General features: G+C 49.8%; 2 protein-coding genes and 1 long non-coding RNA gene across 5 annotated transcripts in view; 2 read left to right on the top strand and 1 right to left on the bottom strand.

The window, feature by feature from the left end:
- ILF3 (interleukin enhancer binding factor 3) overlaps positions 1–4005 on the top strand; it is a 31042-nt gene extending 27037 nt beyond the window's left edge. For all 3 annotated transcript variants that reach the window (XM_029919271.1, XM_029919270.1, XM_029919272.1), the window contains one exon: positions 274–4005. In XM_029919271.1, coding sequence (XP_029775131.1) covers positions 274–410 — 137 coding nt within the window. In that variant the 3' untranslated portion in view covers positions 411–4005. The remainder of the gene's footprint in view (positions 1–273) is intronic.
- LOC115275494 lies at positions 4006–14073 on the bottom strand. Its single transcript, XR_003901587.1, has 3 exons — positions 14030–14073; positions 7257–7332; positions 4006–4512 (listed from the first exon to the last, which is right to left on the bottom strand). It is a non-coding gene; the product is annotated as an uncharacterized LOC115275494 (long non-coding RNA).
- A 2610-nt stretch (positions 14074–16683) lies between these two features.
- QTRT1 (queuine tRNA-ribosyltransferase catalytic subunit 1) overlaps positions 16684–19655 on the top strand; it is an 8511-nt gene continuing 5539 nt past the window's right edge. Inside the window, exons 1-3 of the mRNA XM_029918099.1 lie at positions 16684–16975; positions 17204–17272; positions 17379–17517. Of these exons, the coding sequence (XP_029773959.1) occupies positions 16733–16975; positions 17204–17272; positions 17379–17517 (451 nt within the window). The 5' untranslated portion in view covers positions 16684–16732. The remainder of the gene's footprint in view (positions 16976–17203; positions 17273–17378; positions 17518–19655) is intronic.

The raw sequence follows: 19655 nt of genomic DNA on the forward strand, positions 1-19655 counted from the left end.
CCCAGATACAGCTCCCGCTGCCACTGTCCGTCCTGGGCCCACCGGCACCCCTGATAAACGGGTCCTGTGGTTTCACGTCACAGGGTGTTGGTGACGACCAGATCCAACGGTGTGGGAAAGGCAGTGCCTGTGCTGCCCCCGCCCCTCTGTGACCTCGCCCCCGGATACCACGTGGGCACTCATGACTCGGGTATTTCTTGGCCGTGGTCCTAGGCTCTGACTGTGGGGCTGGCCACGAGCCCCTCGGCTCTGACCCACCGCTCTCTCCCCCAGGAGGCTACTCGTCACAGTCCAACTACAACTCGCCCGGGTCCGGCCAGAACTACAGCGGCCCTCCCAGCTCCTACCAGTCCTCACAGGGCGGCTACGGCAGAAACGCAGACCACAGCATGAACTACCAGTACAGATAAAGCCCCCCGAGGGCTGAAGATTTGTACCTTCTGCACTTCCCCCTCGTCGTAAGATTCAGTTTTCTGCATCACAGTTAACACGTCCGCCGGCCCCTCGGGCCCCTCCGGCCCGGCCTGTCCTCCTTGCTGTGTTGTGCGGTGCGGCGCGGCACTCCCGTGGCCCGCCCTGTGACCCTTATCTAGCCGTGTTTGGGACTTCTGTGTCTTCAGTGGTTTGTTAGTTGCCAGTACAACTTTGTCTGAGTAGGGTTTTTGAGTTCTCGCAGTTAAGTACCCCTCTGTCTATTTGCAATTGGTGTTAGCGTTAACTCAGTTTGTCTTTAAATAGCTCCAGAAGGGATACGTTATCTGTTAATGCTTTTGTGAAGTGAGTTAAACGAGCTTTCTGTATTTTAATGCTTTAGTGTTTCAGTTTTATAAGTGAAGATTTTATTTTAAAAACCAGTGGGAAAGAGTGGGGTTTTTTTTTGTATGTCTGGATCATTCAGGCAGTACATCTGAATTAAGCTGAATGTAGACAAATAAAGAAAAAGAAAACCGCGCCCGTCGTAGGCCTGGGTGTCTGACCCACAGTGTGATGGGCAGGTCCCCCCACTGTTCCCAGCATGAGAATGTGGGGCGGGGGAGGCAGGGCAGCCCCTTGTCTCACCCACGGGTCCAGTGCCAGGCCTCTAAATGCCTTCGCTCCAAGGTGGGCCGGGGCCAGCACCCCGCTAGCACGGGATCATGTATTGTCAGGGTCCCGGGGGGCTCCCGGTGGTCTGCAGAGTGGCCTACGCGGGTGTTTGGGGTCTGCGCACACAGCTCTGCATGCGCGCTCTCCTGCTCCGGGAATTCTGGCATAGCTTTAAGTGCAGTTTCACCTCACTGTGGAGTGGAACCTAGGTAGGTTTGGTACGTGCCACCTAACTTGCAAAAGGCCAATTGAATTTGGCTAAAGCACCCCAGGATCTGGGAAACCCAGCCATGGAACCTTCTGTGTCTGGATGGTGTGGTTTTGTGTCCCCACCAGCCTCAGCCTCGAGGTGCCACCCCAGCCCAGAGGCCCTGAGTGCGCAGTTGGGGTTCTTTCTAGCTGCCCAGCCCTGTTCTGGTAGATTGCCCTGGAGCAGGCCTTCTCGGTGCCAGGCAGTTTTGCATCGCTCGGGGAACCTTTGTCACGTAGTGGGCAGGGGCCAAGGATGCTACTGACCACTGTGTGCTTAAGCGGCAGCCACGTGGAGGCGGAGGAACCTGCCCCGAGAGCAGCCTCTCCCCATGCTGGCCCCGCCCCAGGGGGTGGGCAGGGGTGGCACTGCCCTTGTCGCAGCTGCCCGGGAAGAGCCTCTCTGGCGAGGCCTGGGCTGCAGGGACCCTTCTCTTCGCGTCTCTCTGCCGTCCCTCAGACCAGGCGTCATTCAGATTCTGAGCCGCACCAGTCCTTGGCCTCCGGTGCTTGGTTAACCATAGCCTTTGGGAGAAGAGCAAACCATCTCGACTCAGATCTCTTCAGCTGCGGCAGGAAATCCAGTGTGCCTTTGAAGGATGAAGGTTCGCCCCGGAGAGGTAAAAGAAAGGTGTTCTGCACTTGGGGGGGAAAAAACGTTGGAAGAATTTTGCTTTGTGCTAGAGCAGAGGAGAACCCAGATACCAGCTGATCCAGCCAGGGGGGAGAGGGATGGTGTGACACCCACCCGAGAGGCGGTTCACCGTGCCCGCAGTGCCCTTGGCGTGTGTGCGTGCGCTGGTAGAGACAGACCTGAGGCCCTGGGGGCATGTGCGTGCTGATGGAGACGACAGACAGACCTGAGGGGTGGGTCCCAACCTGGACTCGATGGGATGTGACATGTCCATGTCCGGACCCATCTCTCCTGGACACCTCTGGGGACTAGGATGAGATCATTGGGACCTTGTGTTGAAATGAGAAGCCCAGAGCTGGGGGCAGAGCCTGCACCACTCCAGAACCCCCAGGGAAGAACCGGCCCCACCTGCCAGATGCCTTCGAACTGTGGGCCCGTGATCTCAACGCAGGTCTCCTCGCCGTCAGTTTCCCAAGCAGTGACTCACACCACATTGACGTTTCTGAATGTAGACCCTTCGCAAGGGCAAGCATCTTGAAGGCAGTGGAAGAAACTCCCAGGCCACCTTAATGTGGAGACCTCAGGGAGCTGTGACTCGGGGCCATGTTCCTCTTGTGGAAAACAGCAGACCCCCGGGATGCTGGTCTGAGGCCCTGGGCCTGGTCTGAGCACTCTCAAAGCCAGGACCAGTGTCACTGATCTGAGGGACTCTAACCGCCAAGAACAGAGCAGTATCTGAGAAGCAGCATCTTGCCTTGTTTCACCCAGCTTCTGGTGACTTTGGGCCTTCCTTGGCTCGTGACTGCATTCCTCCAGTCTCCGCCTCCTCTTCACATGGCTTCCCCAAGAGCCTCTCGTGTTCTCAGATCTTCTTACAAGGACACCAGTCATTGGATTTCAGGGTCATCCTGTCAGGGTGAGCACATCCCAAGATCCTTCACATTCAGCTGTATTGGCACTTAAGAGTTGGAGGTATGTTTTTGGGCGAACACCATTCAACCTGCTGAAGGGTTGAGTGAAGGCTCCATCCCATGCGGCTCTTGAGCACAGCCAGTATCACCGTGGTCTGCAAGGCGGGGGCCTGTCCCGAAGCGACAGCTCATGAGCACATGTGCCTTGGCATCCCACCTGCCTGGGGACTTTGTTGGTGCTAATGGCACTGTGGTGCAGCTGACACCATGAGCATGGAGAAGACCTGGGTGCTGGCCTGTCACCCATTCAAAGTTGACCAAGTCCTTTCCAGCCTGCTGCCCTCCAAGCCCAGGAAGCCAGCCTGGCGGAGGTTCTCACAGATGCTTCTCTGGGTCCTCCTCAGCCGGGGACATAGTAGGCAACAGAGACATGCCTCAGTCTACATGCTGCCAGAGGATGGTGTCCCGTGTCTCCATCACCAGTGGAGGTGACCAGGAAGAGCCAGTGGCCCACATGCATAGTCAGCAAGTTGAGCAGGATGGGGTGTTTGGTGGCTAGACCATGAGTGTCAGTGAACTGGGACTGGACACCACGCCAGAGGGCTCAGGATGCCTTTGGAGAGAGAAAGCCCTTCCTGAGGGAACAGCTGGACGTGTATAGTGGGCTGAAATGATGTCACAGGGGCAGAGCTTTGCAGGGAATTTCAGATGATCCCATGGGGAGGTGGGGCTGCTTGAGACCTAGGACCAAAGAGAACCTCTAAGCAGTAATGGGGCACAGATCCAGGATTTCCACCTTTCTGCATCAAGCAGAATCCCTAGGGTCCTGGTCCCCCTGGACTGGGGTCCAGTCTCACCAGGAAGTTGATACCCAACTGCCTCTACTCTGGCCAGGAAACCTGCACTGTTCCTCTGGCCACTGTCCTGCTTCCAGGGGCTGGTGTGGTCGGGCTGGGCTCAGCCTCAGGACTCCGTCTCCAGGTGTGGCTACCCATCCCCCCAACTGTGCCCTGCGTAGGCTCTCCTGAGACTTCTGGACACAATTTTGGGCCACTTACCAGCAAGTCGTGGCCCCGGATGCTCATTCTAACCCATCCCAGAATAAATGGAAACTTCACGTGTTCATGGTTTCATTCACTGCACATGTATTTGTTGGGTATTGCGTATGTCTGGGTCTGGTACAGGGTGCTGAGAACACAGCAGGGTTGCTTGGGTATCAGTCCTGAGCGAGGGCACTGGGGATATGAACCTGGGCACTGCTTTCCTGTAGTTTCCTGGTACCAAGAGGGCCCCATCCTTGCCGGTTGGGGAAGACTTTGTGTTCTGAGACAGGACAGTTCAGTGGAGCCGGGTGTGTCAGGGTGGGTGCGCACAGTTCATGCCCCTCAGAGGAATGGCATGCAGCCGGGTGCTGGGGGTGGACTTCGGCAAGCTGGAGTCAGGTGGGTGAAGCATTCTGGTTGTAAGATGGCAAGTGTGGTTGGATGTCAGTGGGTGCTAATCAGGGCAAGGCCTTGACAGCCAAGCAGTGGAATTCAGACCTTATCCAGAAGGCAGTGGGGAACCATTCACAGAAAGATCCGGAGCTGGGAAGAACCCAGGCTCAGTCATGCTTCAGAACAGCCCTTTTGTCTGTTGGACAAAGAACAGGTGTGTGTGAGAGGTGAGAATGGGGTCCAGGTGACCAGCAAAGAGGCTTGAGTATTGGAACATTGGAGCTGAGGTTCAGGGTGCTTTAGGTGACAGAGTCCGTTGGACTAAGTGAGGAAACCCCTCCAGACCCGTAAGGGGTAAAGGCTCCAAGTCCCAGATAGAGCAGACAGGCCCAGAGAGGGACATTGCATTGCCTTGGGTCCCAGGCACTCTGCTCTGTTGGGAGATAAGCAGAAAAGTTCCATGAAGTTCCCTGGAGGTCCATGTCCTGGACCCATGCCCTTCCCAGCATTTCCCAAAAGCTGACAGCTAAGCTTACCCTTCTTGGCACCAGGCTGTGGTGGTGAGAATATGACAGAAAGATAGCCCCCCTCCCTGGCTGGACACCCAGAGAAAACACTGCCTTAGGACAACCACCCACACCAGGCTCCAAGCAGCCTGTTTCAACGACAGGTATTCACAAGTCCCTACTTTTTTCAGAGGCTCTGCATTCCCAACTCTGCCCCCAAATGCCACAACTCCTGCTCTTTGGCGTCCCAAAACCTTAGGAACCAGTTTTGGGTTTTGTTTTGATTTTAAAGGCTTCACGCCACTTGCAGAGCCGAAATTGGGGCTTGAACCCACTAGGCTGAGGTCCATACCTGAGGTGAGATCAAGAGTAGCGCGCTTAACCGACTTGAGCCACCCAGGTTCCAGTTTAAGGCCAACTACCTAATCCCGCTTTTGGAGGCTTCCCTGCGCAGCCTTGGTGATCCCAGGAAAGGGGAGGTTAGATCTGAGAACCCCACGGAGCCGGGTATCTGAACCTGGAGGGGTGGGGGGGAGTTCGCAGCAGCCAGCCATGTCCGCCGCTGCGAACACCTCCCTTGCCAAACCGCCTCCTGTTTACCCGTACGTCCGCCGGGTGCTCACCGCCCGCCCCTTGTATGCCCATTCAATATGCGCCATCTGGAACAAAAATTCTTACACAGGCCCCCCTTCCTCAGTCACCGCCTCAAGACGCCACGCCCCTGTGAGCTAGGACAGCAAACTCAATTGGAAGCTGTTGCAGGCTCGGCCTACGGCTACGCCCCGTAGGAGTGCTCACAGCTGGAGGCGGGAAAAGGACGCCTTTCCAAAGCCCCGCCCCGGGCGCCGGAGCGTCCCTGGTCTCCCGGCAACACGCGTGGCGCTGTCCAGCGTCCTGAAGGCGCGCTCCCAGTGCCTCTCAAATACTGGCAGCCTTCTGGCGCCCCCCAGTCTTCCTTGCTGAGCAGCGCCAAAACCCCTTAAGCAGATGTAAATAAATCTAAGCAGCGCCCCACCTCCATACCTCAGTTTACCTCTTGGTAATAGAAAGAGCTTGCTTCACTCCGCCCTCCGCTAAAAAAGCCCCACCCTCCATCTGCCTCAGAGGAAAGCTTATTGCAAACCTGCAGAACATCCAGCTGTGCCCTTCCCAACCTTTATCTCCCTCCAGCCACCCTCACTCGTTCCAGCCACACTGACCTTCCCGCTGCACTGCAAACAATCCAGACACATTCCCAACTCAGGGCCTTTGCTCTCACTGTTCGCACTGACTGAAATGCTGAGACTTTTCCTTTTCTTTTTTTAGAGATTTTAAGTAATTTCTACACCCAACGTGGGACTTGAACTCACAACCCTGACATCAAGAGTCGCACTCTCCACCAACTGAGCCAGCAGGCGCCCCTCATGATCTTATCATGGCTCCTCCCTTCTCTCCTTTAGGCCTTAACTCACATCTCACCTTCTCAGTGGTTCTGGTCCTGACCAGGCTCCCTGGAGCTCCTGGCTGGTTAAGTCGGTAGTACATATGACTTTGACCTTGGGGTCTTGAATTCGAGCCCCACATTGGGCTCAGAGATGACTTATAGAAAAAAAACAGTCACCTCCCAATTCTTTCCTCCTCTGCTCTTTATTTCCTAGCACTTCTCACTACCTGAGATATGATATGTGGTAGTTCTTTTTCTTGTTTGTATCTCCCGGGCATGGATTTTTTTTGTTTCCTGGTTCACTGTTGTGTTGCCAGCAGTGAAAACAGAGTCTGACACAGAGTGGACACTTCCTAATGTTTATTACATGGATATTCATGTGTGTATTTGAGCACTTACAGTGTGCTGGTCTGTGTATCCCATCATAATGACCCTCTGCCCCAATTTAAAATGGGAGAAAGTGGGGCGCCTGGGTGGCTCAGTCAGTTGGGCATCCGACTTTGGCTCGGGTCATGATCTCATGGTTCGTGGGTTCAAGCCCCGCATCGGGCTCTGTGCTGACAGCTAACTCGGAGCTTGGAGCCTGCTTCAGATTCTGTGTCTCCCTCTGTCTCTGACCCTCCCCTGCTCACACTGTCTTTCTCTCTCTCAAAAATAAATAAAACATTAAAAATAAATAAAATGAGAGAAAGTGATAGAGAGTGATGTTACCTGTCCCAAGCCACCTGGCTTCTGAGTGGGGATGCCCGAATCCCCCTCCAAGATCCCTTGTTCGTAACCTTTTCCCCCTGCTCTTGAGCTGCAAGCCCTTGTTCTGGCTTCTCCTTCAGGGAGGAAGCTAGACAAGAGGGTGGCTTCACAGAGCTCCTCGACGACTAGTCATGTGACCACGAGCAAGTCAGTACATGTCTCTGCCTCAGTTTCTCCATTTATAATATAGGAGTGATAATAGTACTGTCCTCACTGTACTGTGAGAAGTGATGACATTATAGGACTTACCGGACAGCTTACCTGAGAACCCGCTCCAACAACGTTGATGGCGTTGGCTCTTACAAAATCATCATCATCATATTATTATTTGAGGGAACTAAAAAAAAATTAACACAAAACTCAGGAGAATGAGGATGGCGCTTTCCCTTAGTAGCAGCGGTGCATTGTGCAGACCTGGCCAAGATTAAGGCTCGAGACCTTCCAGGCAAGAAGAAGGAGCTGCTTAACAGCTGGAGGACCTGAAGGTGGAGCTGAGCCAGCTGCACGTCCCCAAAGGGACAGGGGTTGCGGCCCACGCCTTCTGAAGCCCGAGTTGTTGGCAAATCAGTTACCCATGTTCTCACCACCATCAACCAGACTCAGAAAGAGAAGCTCAGGAAATTCTACAAGGATGAGAAGTACAAGCCCCTGGATCCGGGGCCCCAGGAGACACATGACGTCACACCCGAAGATCAAGAAGCAGCAGAAGGAGCGGCGGTACCCACTACAGAAGTACGAGGTCAAGGCCTGAGCACCCCTCTCTCCTATCGAGGGAGGGGGCGGGTGGAATTGTGCGAGAGAAACTGTGGGGGAGCAGCCACTCCCATTTACTGCTTGCTGGTGCAGGAGCACATGTCACAAGCCTACGGAGGGCATTTGGTAGGATCGTATAACATACTCTTCGGCCCAGTCATCTCGATGCTGAAAAATATTTTTGAAGATATACTAGCTGCCATGTAAAGTGACTTTACTACAAGATTATTTGTTGCAGCCTTGTTTGCAGAAGCAGAAGATTACTCACATCTTAAGTGAGAAGAAACAGGAGACTCCATAAGGCATTGATGGTCTACCCATATTTTGGGATATGAGGCAATTGTCAAAGAGTAAGGAGAGAGGCGCTTGGGTGGCTGAGTCGGTTAAGCGTCCGACTTCGACTCAGATCATGATCTCACAGTTCGTGGGTTTGAGCCCTGTGTCGGGCTCTATGCTGACAGCTCAGAGCCTGGAGCCTGCTTTGGATACTGTGTCTCCCTCTCTCTCTCTGCCCCTTCCCTGCTCATGCTCTATCTCTCTCCCTGTCTCTCAAAAATAAATAAACATTTTAAAAAAAAAGAGTAAAGAGAATAGAGGCGTCTGGGTGACTTAGTTGCTTAAGCTTTGACTTTGGCGCAGGTCATGATTGCATAATTTGTGAGTTTGAGCCCCATGTCGGGCTCTCTGCTGTTAGGGCAGACCTCATTTTGGATCCTATGTCTCCCTCTCTCTCTGCCCCTCCCCAACTCTTTCTCTCAAAAATAAATAAATAAATAAATAAACATTTAAAAAAGGGGGGGCGCCTGGATGGGTCAGTTGGTTAGGAGTCTGACTTCGGCTCAGGTCATAATCTCATGGTTTGTGAGTTTGAGCCCTATGTCAGGCTCTGTGCTGACAGCTCAGGCTGCTTCAGATTCTGTGTCTCCCTCTCTCTCTGCCCCTCCTCCACTTGTGCTCTGTCTTTCTCAAGAATAAAGCTGAGGAGCGCCTGGGTGGCTCAGTCGGTTAAGCAGCCGGCTTCGGCTCAGGTCACGATCTCACGGTTTGTGAGTTCGAGCCCCGCGTCAGGCTCTGTGCTGACAGCTAACTCAGAGCCTGGAGCCTGCTTCAGATTCTGTGTCTCCCTCTGTCTCTGACCCTCCCCTGTTCACACTGTCTCGCTCTGTCTCTCAAAAATAAAGAAACAAAAAAAAAAATTAAAAAAAAAAAGAATAAACCTGAAAGAATGTTAAAAAAAATAAAAAACAACCAAGGAGATTATGAACTGATATGGGATCGCCTCCAGGGTGTAGACGAAAAGCAAGGTGCCTCCCGCAAGTGTAACCACCAAGGGTCTCCTTTCATGTAAAAAGGGATAAATATATGCATTTAACTTTATTTTTTTTAATGTTTTATTTATTTTTGATACAGAGAGAGACAGAGCATGAGAGAGGGAGGGGCAGAGAGAGAAGGAGATACAGAACCGGAAGCAGGCTCCAGGCTCTGAGCTAGCTGTCAGCACAGAGCCCGACGCGGGGCTCAAACCCACGAATGTGAGATCTGACCTGAGCCGAAGCCGGTGGCTTAACCGACTGAGCCACCCAGTCGCCCCTCATTTAACTTTATTTTTAAATATTTTATTTATGTTTGCAAGGAGGTGCCACACCCAACGTGAGGCTCAAACTCATGACCCCAAGATCAAAACTCTCATGCTTCGGCAACGGAGCCAGGTAGGCGCCCGCCCCTTCAGTAGTCAATATTTGCTTCACTTTGCAGGAAGAAACACTACAAGGACACAAGGACACAAAACACATTTCTGGGAAAAGCTGAGATGGGAAATATGGCAGAAGGGGGATAAGGGGACAGTGGGTTTTTTCACCTTTTTATGCTTTCTCAAAAAAATTGTTACGTTTATTTATTTATTTTGGGAGAGACAGAGAGAGCGTGAGCAGGGGAGAGGCAGAGAGAATCCCAACCGGGCTCCACGGTGTCAGGACAGAGATCGCGACCTGCGTAGAAATTGAGTTAGATGTTTAACCACCTGAGCCACCTAGGGGCTCCACTTTCTGAAATTTTATACATTTTGAAAATGTGAAATAGTACAATAGCAGAAAAGAACGTAAAATATAACTCCTGTAGTTACAACCTCTGAAGACCACCATTTTGTATTTTTGGTCTATGTAAAAAACATGTAGGGGTGCCTGACAGGCTCAGTCAGTAGAGGATGCAACTCTTGATCTCAGTGTAGTTTGAGTCCCACATGAGGGGTAGGGTTTAATAGTTTTTCCAACCCAAAATGTTAAAAAAAAAAAACCATTTTTTTGTTTACTTATTTTTGAGAGAGACATAGAGTGTGAGTTGGGGAGGGACAGAGAGAGACACACACACACAATCTGAAGCAGGCTCGATGTGGGGCTCGAACTCATGAAGGGTGAGATTATGACCTGAATTGAAGCCAGACGCTTAACCAACTGAGCCACGCAGGTGTCCCCAAAGCACAGAATTTAAAAAAGGAAATCCCAGGGCGCCTGGGTGGCTCAGTTGGTTGAGCATCCGGCTTTGGCTCAGGTCATGGTCTCACAGTTCATGGGTTCAAGCCCCGCGTCAGGCTCTGCTGACGGCTAGCTCGGAGCCTGGAGCCTGCTTCCAGTTCTGTGTCTCCTTCTCTCTCTGACCCTCCCCTGTTCACGCTGTCTCCCTCTCTCTCTCAAAAATAAATAATAAAAACATTAAAAAAAAAAAAAAGGAAATCCTCCCTCAGCAGCTCAACCATATTGAACTCACTGCCGAACACCTAAACTGAATAATGAAAGATGTAGCTAAAACGCTCAAACATCCGAAAAAATGTCCAGCCTCGGTAAGAGTCACAGAAATGCAAACTAAAACCCCAGTGAGATGCCATTTCATGGATACCTGACTGACAGGATTTAAGAGCTCCGAAAACTGAAGCATTGGCAAAGACGGGACCCGAGGGCGCTTTCTTACCCCGTGTTGTGGGTGTCAATCCGTGCCATCGCCTGGAAAGAAGCTGGTCCTGCCTAGTAGAGTCTCCACCTGGTCTGGGGTCTCGCATGTCCATTCCTAGGATTCTTGCACAGGCGTACAAGGAGATGCGCATACAGGTACTCACAGCGCTGCTGTTTATTATTTTTTTAAGTTTATTTGTTTATTGAGAGAGAGGCAGGGAGAAGGGGGGAGAGAATCCAAGCAGGCTCCACGCTGCAAAGCTGGATGTGGGGCTTGATCCCAGGAGCCCTGAGATCATGACCTGAGCTAAAATGAAGAGTCAGACGCTCAACCGACTGAGGCCCAGGGGCCCCACAGCAGGGCCGTGAATAATAGCAGAAACATAGGGGTCTGGGGGACTCAGTCGGTTAAGCATCTGACTCTTGATTTCATCTTGGGTTGTGATATCACTGTAGTTCGAGTCCCACGTAGGAGGGCAGGGCCTGCTTGGGATTCTCTCTCCCCCTCTCTACCCCCCTCTCTTGCTCACTCTCTTTCTTTCAAAATAAACTTAAAAAATGTATCGAAGTATTAAAGCTTCTAAGAGGTTAAAAAACCTCCATTAGTATATCTAAATGAATCAATAGAAAACAACAGCAACAGTAAGAAAATACATATCTGCGAAAACACGCTGGTAAATGTCTGTGAGTATAGACTAGAATGAATAAATACCAGATGTTACTTAATATTAAGAGATAAGAACCGTTACGTAATATTAAGGGGTGAGAATACATTTTACCATATTTTTAAAACTATTGGTTATGTATTATCTATTTTACTTAGTTATTAATTATTCTTTTTTTTAATGTTTTATTTATTTTTGAGAGAGAGACAGTGTGAGCAGGGGAGGGTCAGACAGAGAGGGAGACACAGAGTCCAAAGACAGGCTCCAGGCTCTGAGCTGTCAGCACAGAGACCAACGTGGGGCTCGAACCCACGAACCGTGAGATCATGACCTGAGCTGAAGCCAGACGCTCAATCGACTGAGCCACCCAGGCGCCCCTTAATTGTTCTTTTAAAGTAATCTCTATACCCAACATGTGTCTTGAACCTATGATCCCAAGATCAAGAGTTTGCAGGATCTACCAACTGAGCTAGACAGGTGCTCCATTATTATCTATCTTAAAACCTTAAAAAGCGGGGCTCCTGGGTGGCTCAGTCGGTTGAGTGTCCAACTTCGGCTCAGGTCATGATCTTGCAGTTTGTGAGTTCGAGCCCCATGTCAGACTCTGTGCTGACAGCTCAGGGAGACTGGAACCTGCTTCAGATTCTGTGGCTCCCTCTCCCTCTGACTCTCCCTTGCTTGCACTCCATATGTGTATCTCTCTCTGTCTCTCAAAAATCAATAAATATTTTTTAAAAACTTAAAAAAGCTTCTTTGATTAAAATTGGATAAGATTATTTAATTAAAATTGAATCATGGGGCACCTGGGTGGCTTAGTGGGTTGAGCCTCTTGAACTCGGCTCAGGTCACGATCCCAGGGTCGTGGGATCAAGCCCTGCATCGGGCTCCATGCTGACCATGGGGCCTGCTTAAGATTGTCTCTCTCTCGCTCTGCCCCTCTCCTCTGATCCCACTCTCTCTCTCTCTTTCTAAAATAAATGTAAGGAGCTCCAGGGTGGCTTAATCAGTTAAGCGGGCCGATTTCAGCTCAGGTCATGATCTCGTGGTTCGTGGGTTCGAGCCCCGTGTCGGGCTCTATTCTGACAGCTCAGAGCCTGGAGCCTGCTTCAGATTCTGTGTCTCCCTCTCTCTCTGACCCTCCCCTGCTCGCGCTGTTTCTCTCTGTCTCTCACAAAAATAAAAATAAAAAAACCCCCAAAAAACATTAAAATAAATGTAAATATAAGGGCACCTGGATGGCTCAGTTGGTTGAGCGACTGACTTCAGCTCAAGTCATGATCTCACAGTTCGTGGATTTGAGTCCCGCATCAGGCTCTGTGCTGACAGCTCAGAGCCTGGAGCCTGCTTCCGGTTCTGTGTCTCCCTCTCTCTCTGACCCTCCCCCACTCATGCTCTGTGTCTCTCTCTCTCAAAAATAAATTTTTAAAAAATTAAAAAAATTTTTAAATAAATGTAAATATATATTTGTATATAATAAAATTGAATCGTAAGTAAGGCTTTTTACACTGTTTTCAAAATTTCCTTTATATTTAATGTACTTTTGTGTGTGTACATATATTTTTGTTTTTTATATAAATTTTTTCTGTGGAAAATATAGAAAATTTACCATTTTCACCTTTTTTTTCACATTTGCTAAGAGATTCCCCCCATTTTATTGAGATATCATTGACACATACATTGTATTAGTTTTTATTTATTTATTTATTTATTTAAAGTAAACTATGCCAATGTTAGCCTCAAACTCATGACCCTGAGATCCAGAGTCGCTTGCTCTGACTCAGCTAGCCGGGCGCCCCTGTATTAGCTTTAATGACTTTATATATGTAATAATACAAATGTATTTAATATTTAGGGGCTCTTGGATGGCTCAATAGGTTCAGTGTCCAACTTTGGCTCAGGCCATGATCTCATGGTTTGTGGATTCAAACCCCACGTCAGGCTCTGTGCCTGAGAGTCTGCTTCAGATTCTGTGTCTTCCTCTCTCTCTGTCCCTCGTCTGCTGGTACTTTGTCTCTCTCAAAAATAAATAAATATTAAAAAATATATTTAATATTTGAATGGGAGATCCAAGCATCCAAAACTATTAAAAGGGAATAAATATATATATATATATACACATATATATATATATTTTTTAACAGGAATCATTTTCTATATGTTAGTAAGTAGGATGATCTTCCCAGATCCCCTCCCCAGTGAAAAGTATTAAAATAACTACTATTGAAAGTCCCCAGAAGTGGTTCTAAGGGCATACAGTAAATGAGGAAACAATTATTCGAGAAAATTCAGTTACAATAGTGCTTCCAGTATTTGATATCCTTTATCTCCCTGCCTTGTACCAGTTCAATGAGATGGAAACTCCACTTCAGACTGGTGCAACCCAGCACATGTGGTTTGCTCACATCTAGCCCCCAGCTGGTGGCTTCTATTCTTTCTTTTTCTTTCTTTTTTTTTTATATTTTTATTTATTATTGAGACAGAGACAGAGCATGAGCTAGGAGAGGGGTAGAGAGAGGGAGACACAGACTTTGAAGCAGCCCCAGGCTCTGAGCTGTCAGCACAGAGCCTGACGCAGGGCTCAAACCCACGAATGGTGAGATCATGACCTGAGCTGAAGTTGGACGCTTTACAGACTGAGTCACCAGGGGCCCCTGGTGGCTTCTATTCTTACCCAGGCAACATGTCAGCATTTCCAATCCTTTTCTCTGCTGCCTGTGTTGAGGCTGAAACAAATGGAATTTTTTGAAGAGAGAATAACAGAATTTCCAAAACAATGGGAAGGCTCCAAGGACCAGGTCCAAGAATTTCAAGGAATCTCAAATAGAATAAATTAAAAGAAAGCCACACTGAGGGGCGCCTGAGTGGCTCAGGTCGGTTTAGAGTCCTACTTCTGCTCAGGTCATGATCTCATGGTTTGTGAGGTCCTGATTTGGGCTCCCGAGGGGGTGGGGGCAGGGGTCAGTGCAGAACCTGCTTGGGATTTCTCTCTCTGCCTCTTCCCCACTTGGGCGCGCGCTCTCTCTCAAAATACTTAAATAAACTTAAGAAAGAAAAGAAAAGAAAAGAAAAAAAAGAAAAAAGATATCCACAAAAAACCAGCAAGACAGAAACAGGTCACAGGAGAGAGTATTTTGATTGAGATCCTAGTGAGTTTTGTTTGTTTGTGCTTCTTGTTGTTTTAGAACTTTAAACTTACCTTTTAATTTGGTCCTGGGGCTACGGGGTTGGCAGAGTGTAGGGCAGTGTCTGGGATTAGAAGAAATAACAAGGCGACGTTCAGTCAGTGTTGGGTGAGGAGACGCAGCCACCTGAGAAGGCGCAGCTTCGAAGTATCCATCCAGGGCTGCCTGGTGTCCAACTTCGGCTCCGGTCCTGATCTCACAGTCTGTGGGTCTGAGCCCCACGTCGGGCTCTGTGTTGACAGCTCAGAGCCTGGAGCCTGTCTTTAGATTTTGTCTCCCTCTCTCTCTGCCGCTCGCCTGCTCACACTGTCTCTCTGTCTCTCTCAAAAATAAATAAAACATTTGAAAAATTCTTAAAAAGTCTTCAGGTTTTGGATGGGAAGTAAAGAACAAAAGCCACAAGACCAGCGAGGTGTCCGTCTTCTGCAGTGATCCGGGCAATGATGCTCGTGGCTGGGCCAGAGTGAGAGGGGGCGTGAACTAGTTGATCTTGTATAGATTTTGAAGCAGAGCAGCCGGGGTTTGCTAATAAATCAGGTATAGCAAGTAAGACAGTGAGAGATCAAGGACCACTCTTAAATTTCTAAATTTCCGGGAACTCTCGTCTGAGATCCTGGAAGGACTGAGCTGCTATTACTGAGAAGAGGAAGACGGATGGAGGTAGGAAGCTTGGGGTGGGGGTGGGGGGGACAATCGGGAGCTCTGCTTTAGACATCTGAAGTTTGGGTGCCTACAGACACCCAGTGGAGAGATCTAGGAGGCAACTTTGAAGATGAGAGGGAAGTTCAATGAGAGAGGACTACATTGGGAATAAAAATTTGGGCACTGTCCTTGTACAGATGTTTTGAAGCACAATATGAGTTAAAGGTGACATGATGTAGAGTGATGGGGGTGTAGCATTATTAAGATTGGGGGAGTCAGGAGCAACTGATAAGTGATGAGGCAGCCTTGGGGAAACCAGAAGGGGAGAGCATTGCAGACAAAGGCAATAGCAAGTGCAAAGGCCCTGAGGTGGCCCTCAAGGATTCGCATTTTTCAGACATGGCCTCAGTGAAGGTTCTCCACCACCCTGAAAAGCCCCACCGCCTCTGAGAAGCAGGATTCTGGGGGCAATGGCGCCCTCTGCTGTCCAGGACAGATACAGATACAGGCATCAGCTCCACTTTCATCAATGTTATTATATATTATATAATATATTATTATTTCTTTTTAATGTTTACTTCCAAGAGAGAGAGAGAGATACAGAGCGTGATAGGGCCAGGGTCAGAGAGAGAGGGAGACACAAGATCTGAAACAGGCTCCAGGCTCTGAGCTGTCAGCACAGAGCCTGCTGCAGGGCTCCAACCCAGGACCCCGCCCTGAGCATGACCTGCGAAACCATGACCTGAGCAGAAGTCCCAGGCTTAACTGACTGAGCCACCCAGGTGCCCCATAGCTTGTTATTATTAATGGAACGTGGCTAGTGCTTAATAAATTATGACCCTCTTATTCCTGCGCACAATGAAAGCTGGCACTAGGAGGTATGTACATATGTAGGTCTACACTGAATAAATGAATGAATAAATGTGGCTAAGTTCTGGGTCTCAGTCTCCCCTTCTGTGAATCTAGGATTCCTTCTTTCATTGAATAAGCTAATATATACTAGGTGCTGTTCTAAGCTCTTGGGATAAATCTGTGGACAAGATAGACCAAAGCCAGTGGTAGGCAGCTTGTGAAGATCTCTATATATCCATGCTTCTCAGTCTTTACAGTGTTTCATTTTTATTTTTTTGAAAGTTTTTATTTTTAAGTCATCTCTCCACCCAACGTGGGGTTTGAATTTAAAACCTGGAAATCACGAGTTACAGCCTCTAGTGTCTGAGCCAGCCAGGTGCCCCTTTTACAGCATTGAAAACAATGCTGAAGCACTGTTATTCGCTGCATTTTATACAAGAGATTATCGCTTAGAGAGGCTTTGATTGTAGAGCGAGTCCTTGGCCGGGTTGGGATTCGAACCCAGATTTATTTCTCTATACCACGCCCCACCCCATAGAAGCGGACTGAGCATTCCGCGGGGACGAGCGCGCCGGCGTCTGTTGCCATGGTTCCCGGGCTCCCTTCCAAAAGGACAGCCCTCGCCGCGCGTCACGTGACTTCATTCAACATGGCGCCGCCCAGGCTGTGGCAGTGGCCACGTGGTTCCGTGAGCTAAGATGGCGGCAGCAGTTAGCCCGACGTCGGTGGAATCTGCGCCCCGGATAATGAAGCTGGTGGCCGAGTGCAGCCGATCGAGGGCCCGAGCAGGGGAGCTGCGGCTGCCGCACGGGCCGGTGGCCACTCCCGTGTTCATGCCAGTGGGCACGCAGGCCACTATGAAGGGCATCACGGCCGAGCAGCTGGACGCGCTGGGGTGCCGCATCTGTCTGGGCAACACCTACCATCTGGGCCTGAGGCCGGTGGGTGGGTTCCGCCTTGGTGGGGCGGCTGCAGGGCGTGGGGAGCACGGGCACCTCCGGGGCACGCCTCTAAGTCAGTCGATGAAGGCTTGTTGACGCCCCCGGTGGCCCAGGCCTTGTGCTGGCGTGAGAGCGCAGCGAGGCCCAGGGCTGGCCAGCCCTGTCCTCCAACTTGAGCCGTCAGGGTAGCCCTCGCCCCTAACCTGATCCTTTCTTCCCCTAACACAGGGCCCCGAGCTGATCCAGAAGGCACACGGTCTCCACGGCTTCATGAACTGGCCCCACAATCTGCTGACGGTGAGGGGGAGACGGGGCTGGGGTCCCAGGGCCCTTCTCCGAGGAGGTGGACATTCTCCAGCCCCACCCCCACCCCCTGACAGCCCTGCGGTGGGATTTCCCCCAGGACAGCGGCGGCTTCCAGATGGTGTCTCTGGTGTCCCTGTCCGAGGTGACAGAGGAAGGCGTCCGCTTCCGCTCCCCTTACGACGGCGACGAGTCCCTTCTGAGCCCCGAGAAGTCCGTGGAGATCCAGAACGCTCTAGGTGAGCGAGTCTCGGGCTGCCTCCTCTTCCCCCTGCTTCTCCGGGGATGAGATGAGGCGGGCCCGTTCCTTCTGTGCTGCGTGGCGTTGGGTAAGTGACTCCTGCTGTCTAAGCTTTGGAGGAGCCAACGCACCGGAGGATAGCGCCCGGGAATAATGACGTAATGTCTGTCGCTCTCTTAACCCAGTGTCTGGCATGTAGGCAGTAGCTTTCATCATTATCTTTATTGCCGTTATTTCTCCTAAATGGCAAATTAGCTAGGCAAAGGTATGTTGAAATAATGGGGGCAACAAGGGGAGAATTGGGAAGCTTTAAGTCCCTCCCATTTCCATCAATATCCCCCACTCCTTGATAAAGACAATGAACCTTTCTCTTTTTGTATATATTATATATAATCGCTTTTGGCTAAAATCAAGTGTAATATATATTACATATAGTATACATTATGTAGTTTCTCACTCTTCCCTACCCCCCCCCCCCAATTTGCTTCTTGAAGAAATGGGTTCCTTTCCCCGGTAGTGTTTCATTCACATGGTCTGAATTTTGATCCCCATGGTGGTGTGTGACCGTTTTCTTCTTCTTTCTAGATTTACTATAGATCTAGAGGTTTGAGCCAGATTCAAGTCCTCGGTTCCATTGGGAAGAGGGCTTCACCGTGTGTTTATTTCCATCAGGGAGCCAGTAATGTCTCCTAGTCTCTCCCAGTGAGCCATCAGCGCTCTTTCCCTGGGACTCTCATGCCGTTAGGAGTTCCAAATGGTAATGTTCTTTCTTCATTAATCAGCCAGATTATTTCCGAAAAGACAAAGGTGCCTCACCTACTCCTGGGAAATCAAATAGGTCAATTCATACAGGGAAACTGGGATTCCTGCTTTTCCGGTTGTCATGGATCGATGACTTAACATCCTCCAGCAGTAATGAACTAATCTTTAGTTTTTCTAGGCTCGCCGTGAAATCATGGGTTTAAATGGAGTTGATGTGTTGCACCACTATTGGAGCTGAATCGATCCTTATTGATTCTTTTTGTGTCTGGCTTATTTCGCTGAGCATAATGTCCACAAGGTTGTAGGATAGGTCAGAATTTTCTCCCTTTTTAAGACTGAGTAAGGCGCTCCCTAAATTGGATTTTCATGAAAGGTTATAACTGTCTTGGTTTTTCCTGCCGAATGGGTATGCCGTAGGCATAAGAAAAAAACCCTTTGGTTTTGAGAAGTTTCTAGGTTTTGGAGTAGGAAAGGAACTTTCTGTGAAGGGTTGGACTGTGATTTATTTAGCCAGACTTCTGTTCTTGGGCACTGGGGCTCCGTTGTGCTATGCTGCCCGCCACAGCGCGGTGAATCACTTTGTATCCACAACATTTTGCTCTTGAAGGGTAAATTTGCAGAAGTGGGGTTTTATCCTATGTGCCTAGGCAGGATTATAGCTGGGGTGAGGCAAGGTGAAGTGTGCATTTTATTTGCTAAATTAAATTAAATTTATTTTTTTATTTAAAAAATTTTTAATGTTTACTTATTTTTGAAAGACGGAGGGTAGGAGGTGGTGAGAGGCAGAGAGGGAGGGAGACACAGAATCTGAAGCAGGCACCAGGCTCTGAGCTGTCATGAGTTCGGGGCCCGAACTCATGAACTGTAAGATCATAACCTGAACTGAAGTGGGACACTCAACCGACTGAGCCACCCAGGTACCCCTTGTTTGTTTATTTTAAATGCTTATTTATTTTTGAGAGATGGAGACAGAAAGAGTGTGCGTGTGCACAGGGAGGAGCGGAGAGAGAGCAGGACAGAGGATCCAAAGCAGGCTCCATGCTGACAGCAGAAGAAAGCCCCATGCAGGGCTCAAACCCACAAACCGTGAGATCATGACTTGAGCCAAAACTTGGATGCCCAAACGACTGAGGCACCCAGGTGCCCCCAAATGTGTGTTTTAAAAAGTTCCCTCTTGGGGCTCCTGGGTGGCTCAGTCGGTTAAGCGTCCAACTTCGACTTAGGTCATGATCTCCTGGTTTGTGGGTTCCAGCCCCGCATAGGGCTCTGTGCTGACAGCTCAGAGCCTGGAGCCTGCTTTGGATTCGGTGTCTCCCTCTCTCTCTGCCCCTCCCCCACTCATGCTGTTTCTGTCTCAATAAAAATAAACATAAA

Source organism: Suricata suricatta, chromosome 12, assembly GCF_006229205.1.
Source record: "Suricata suricatta isolate VVHF042 chromosome 12, meerkat_22Aug2017_6uvM2_HiC, whole genome shotgun sequence".
Taxonomy (NCBI): Eukaryota; Metazoa; Chordata; class Mammalia; order Carnivora; family Herpestidae; genus Suricata; species Suricata suricatta.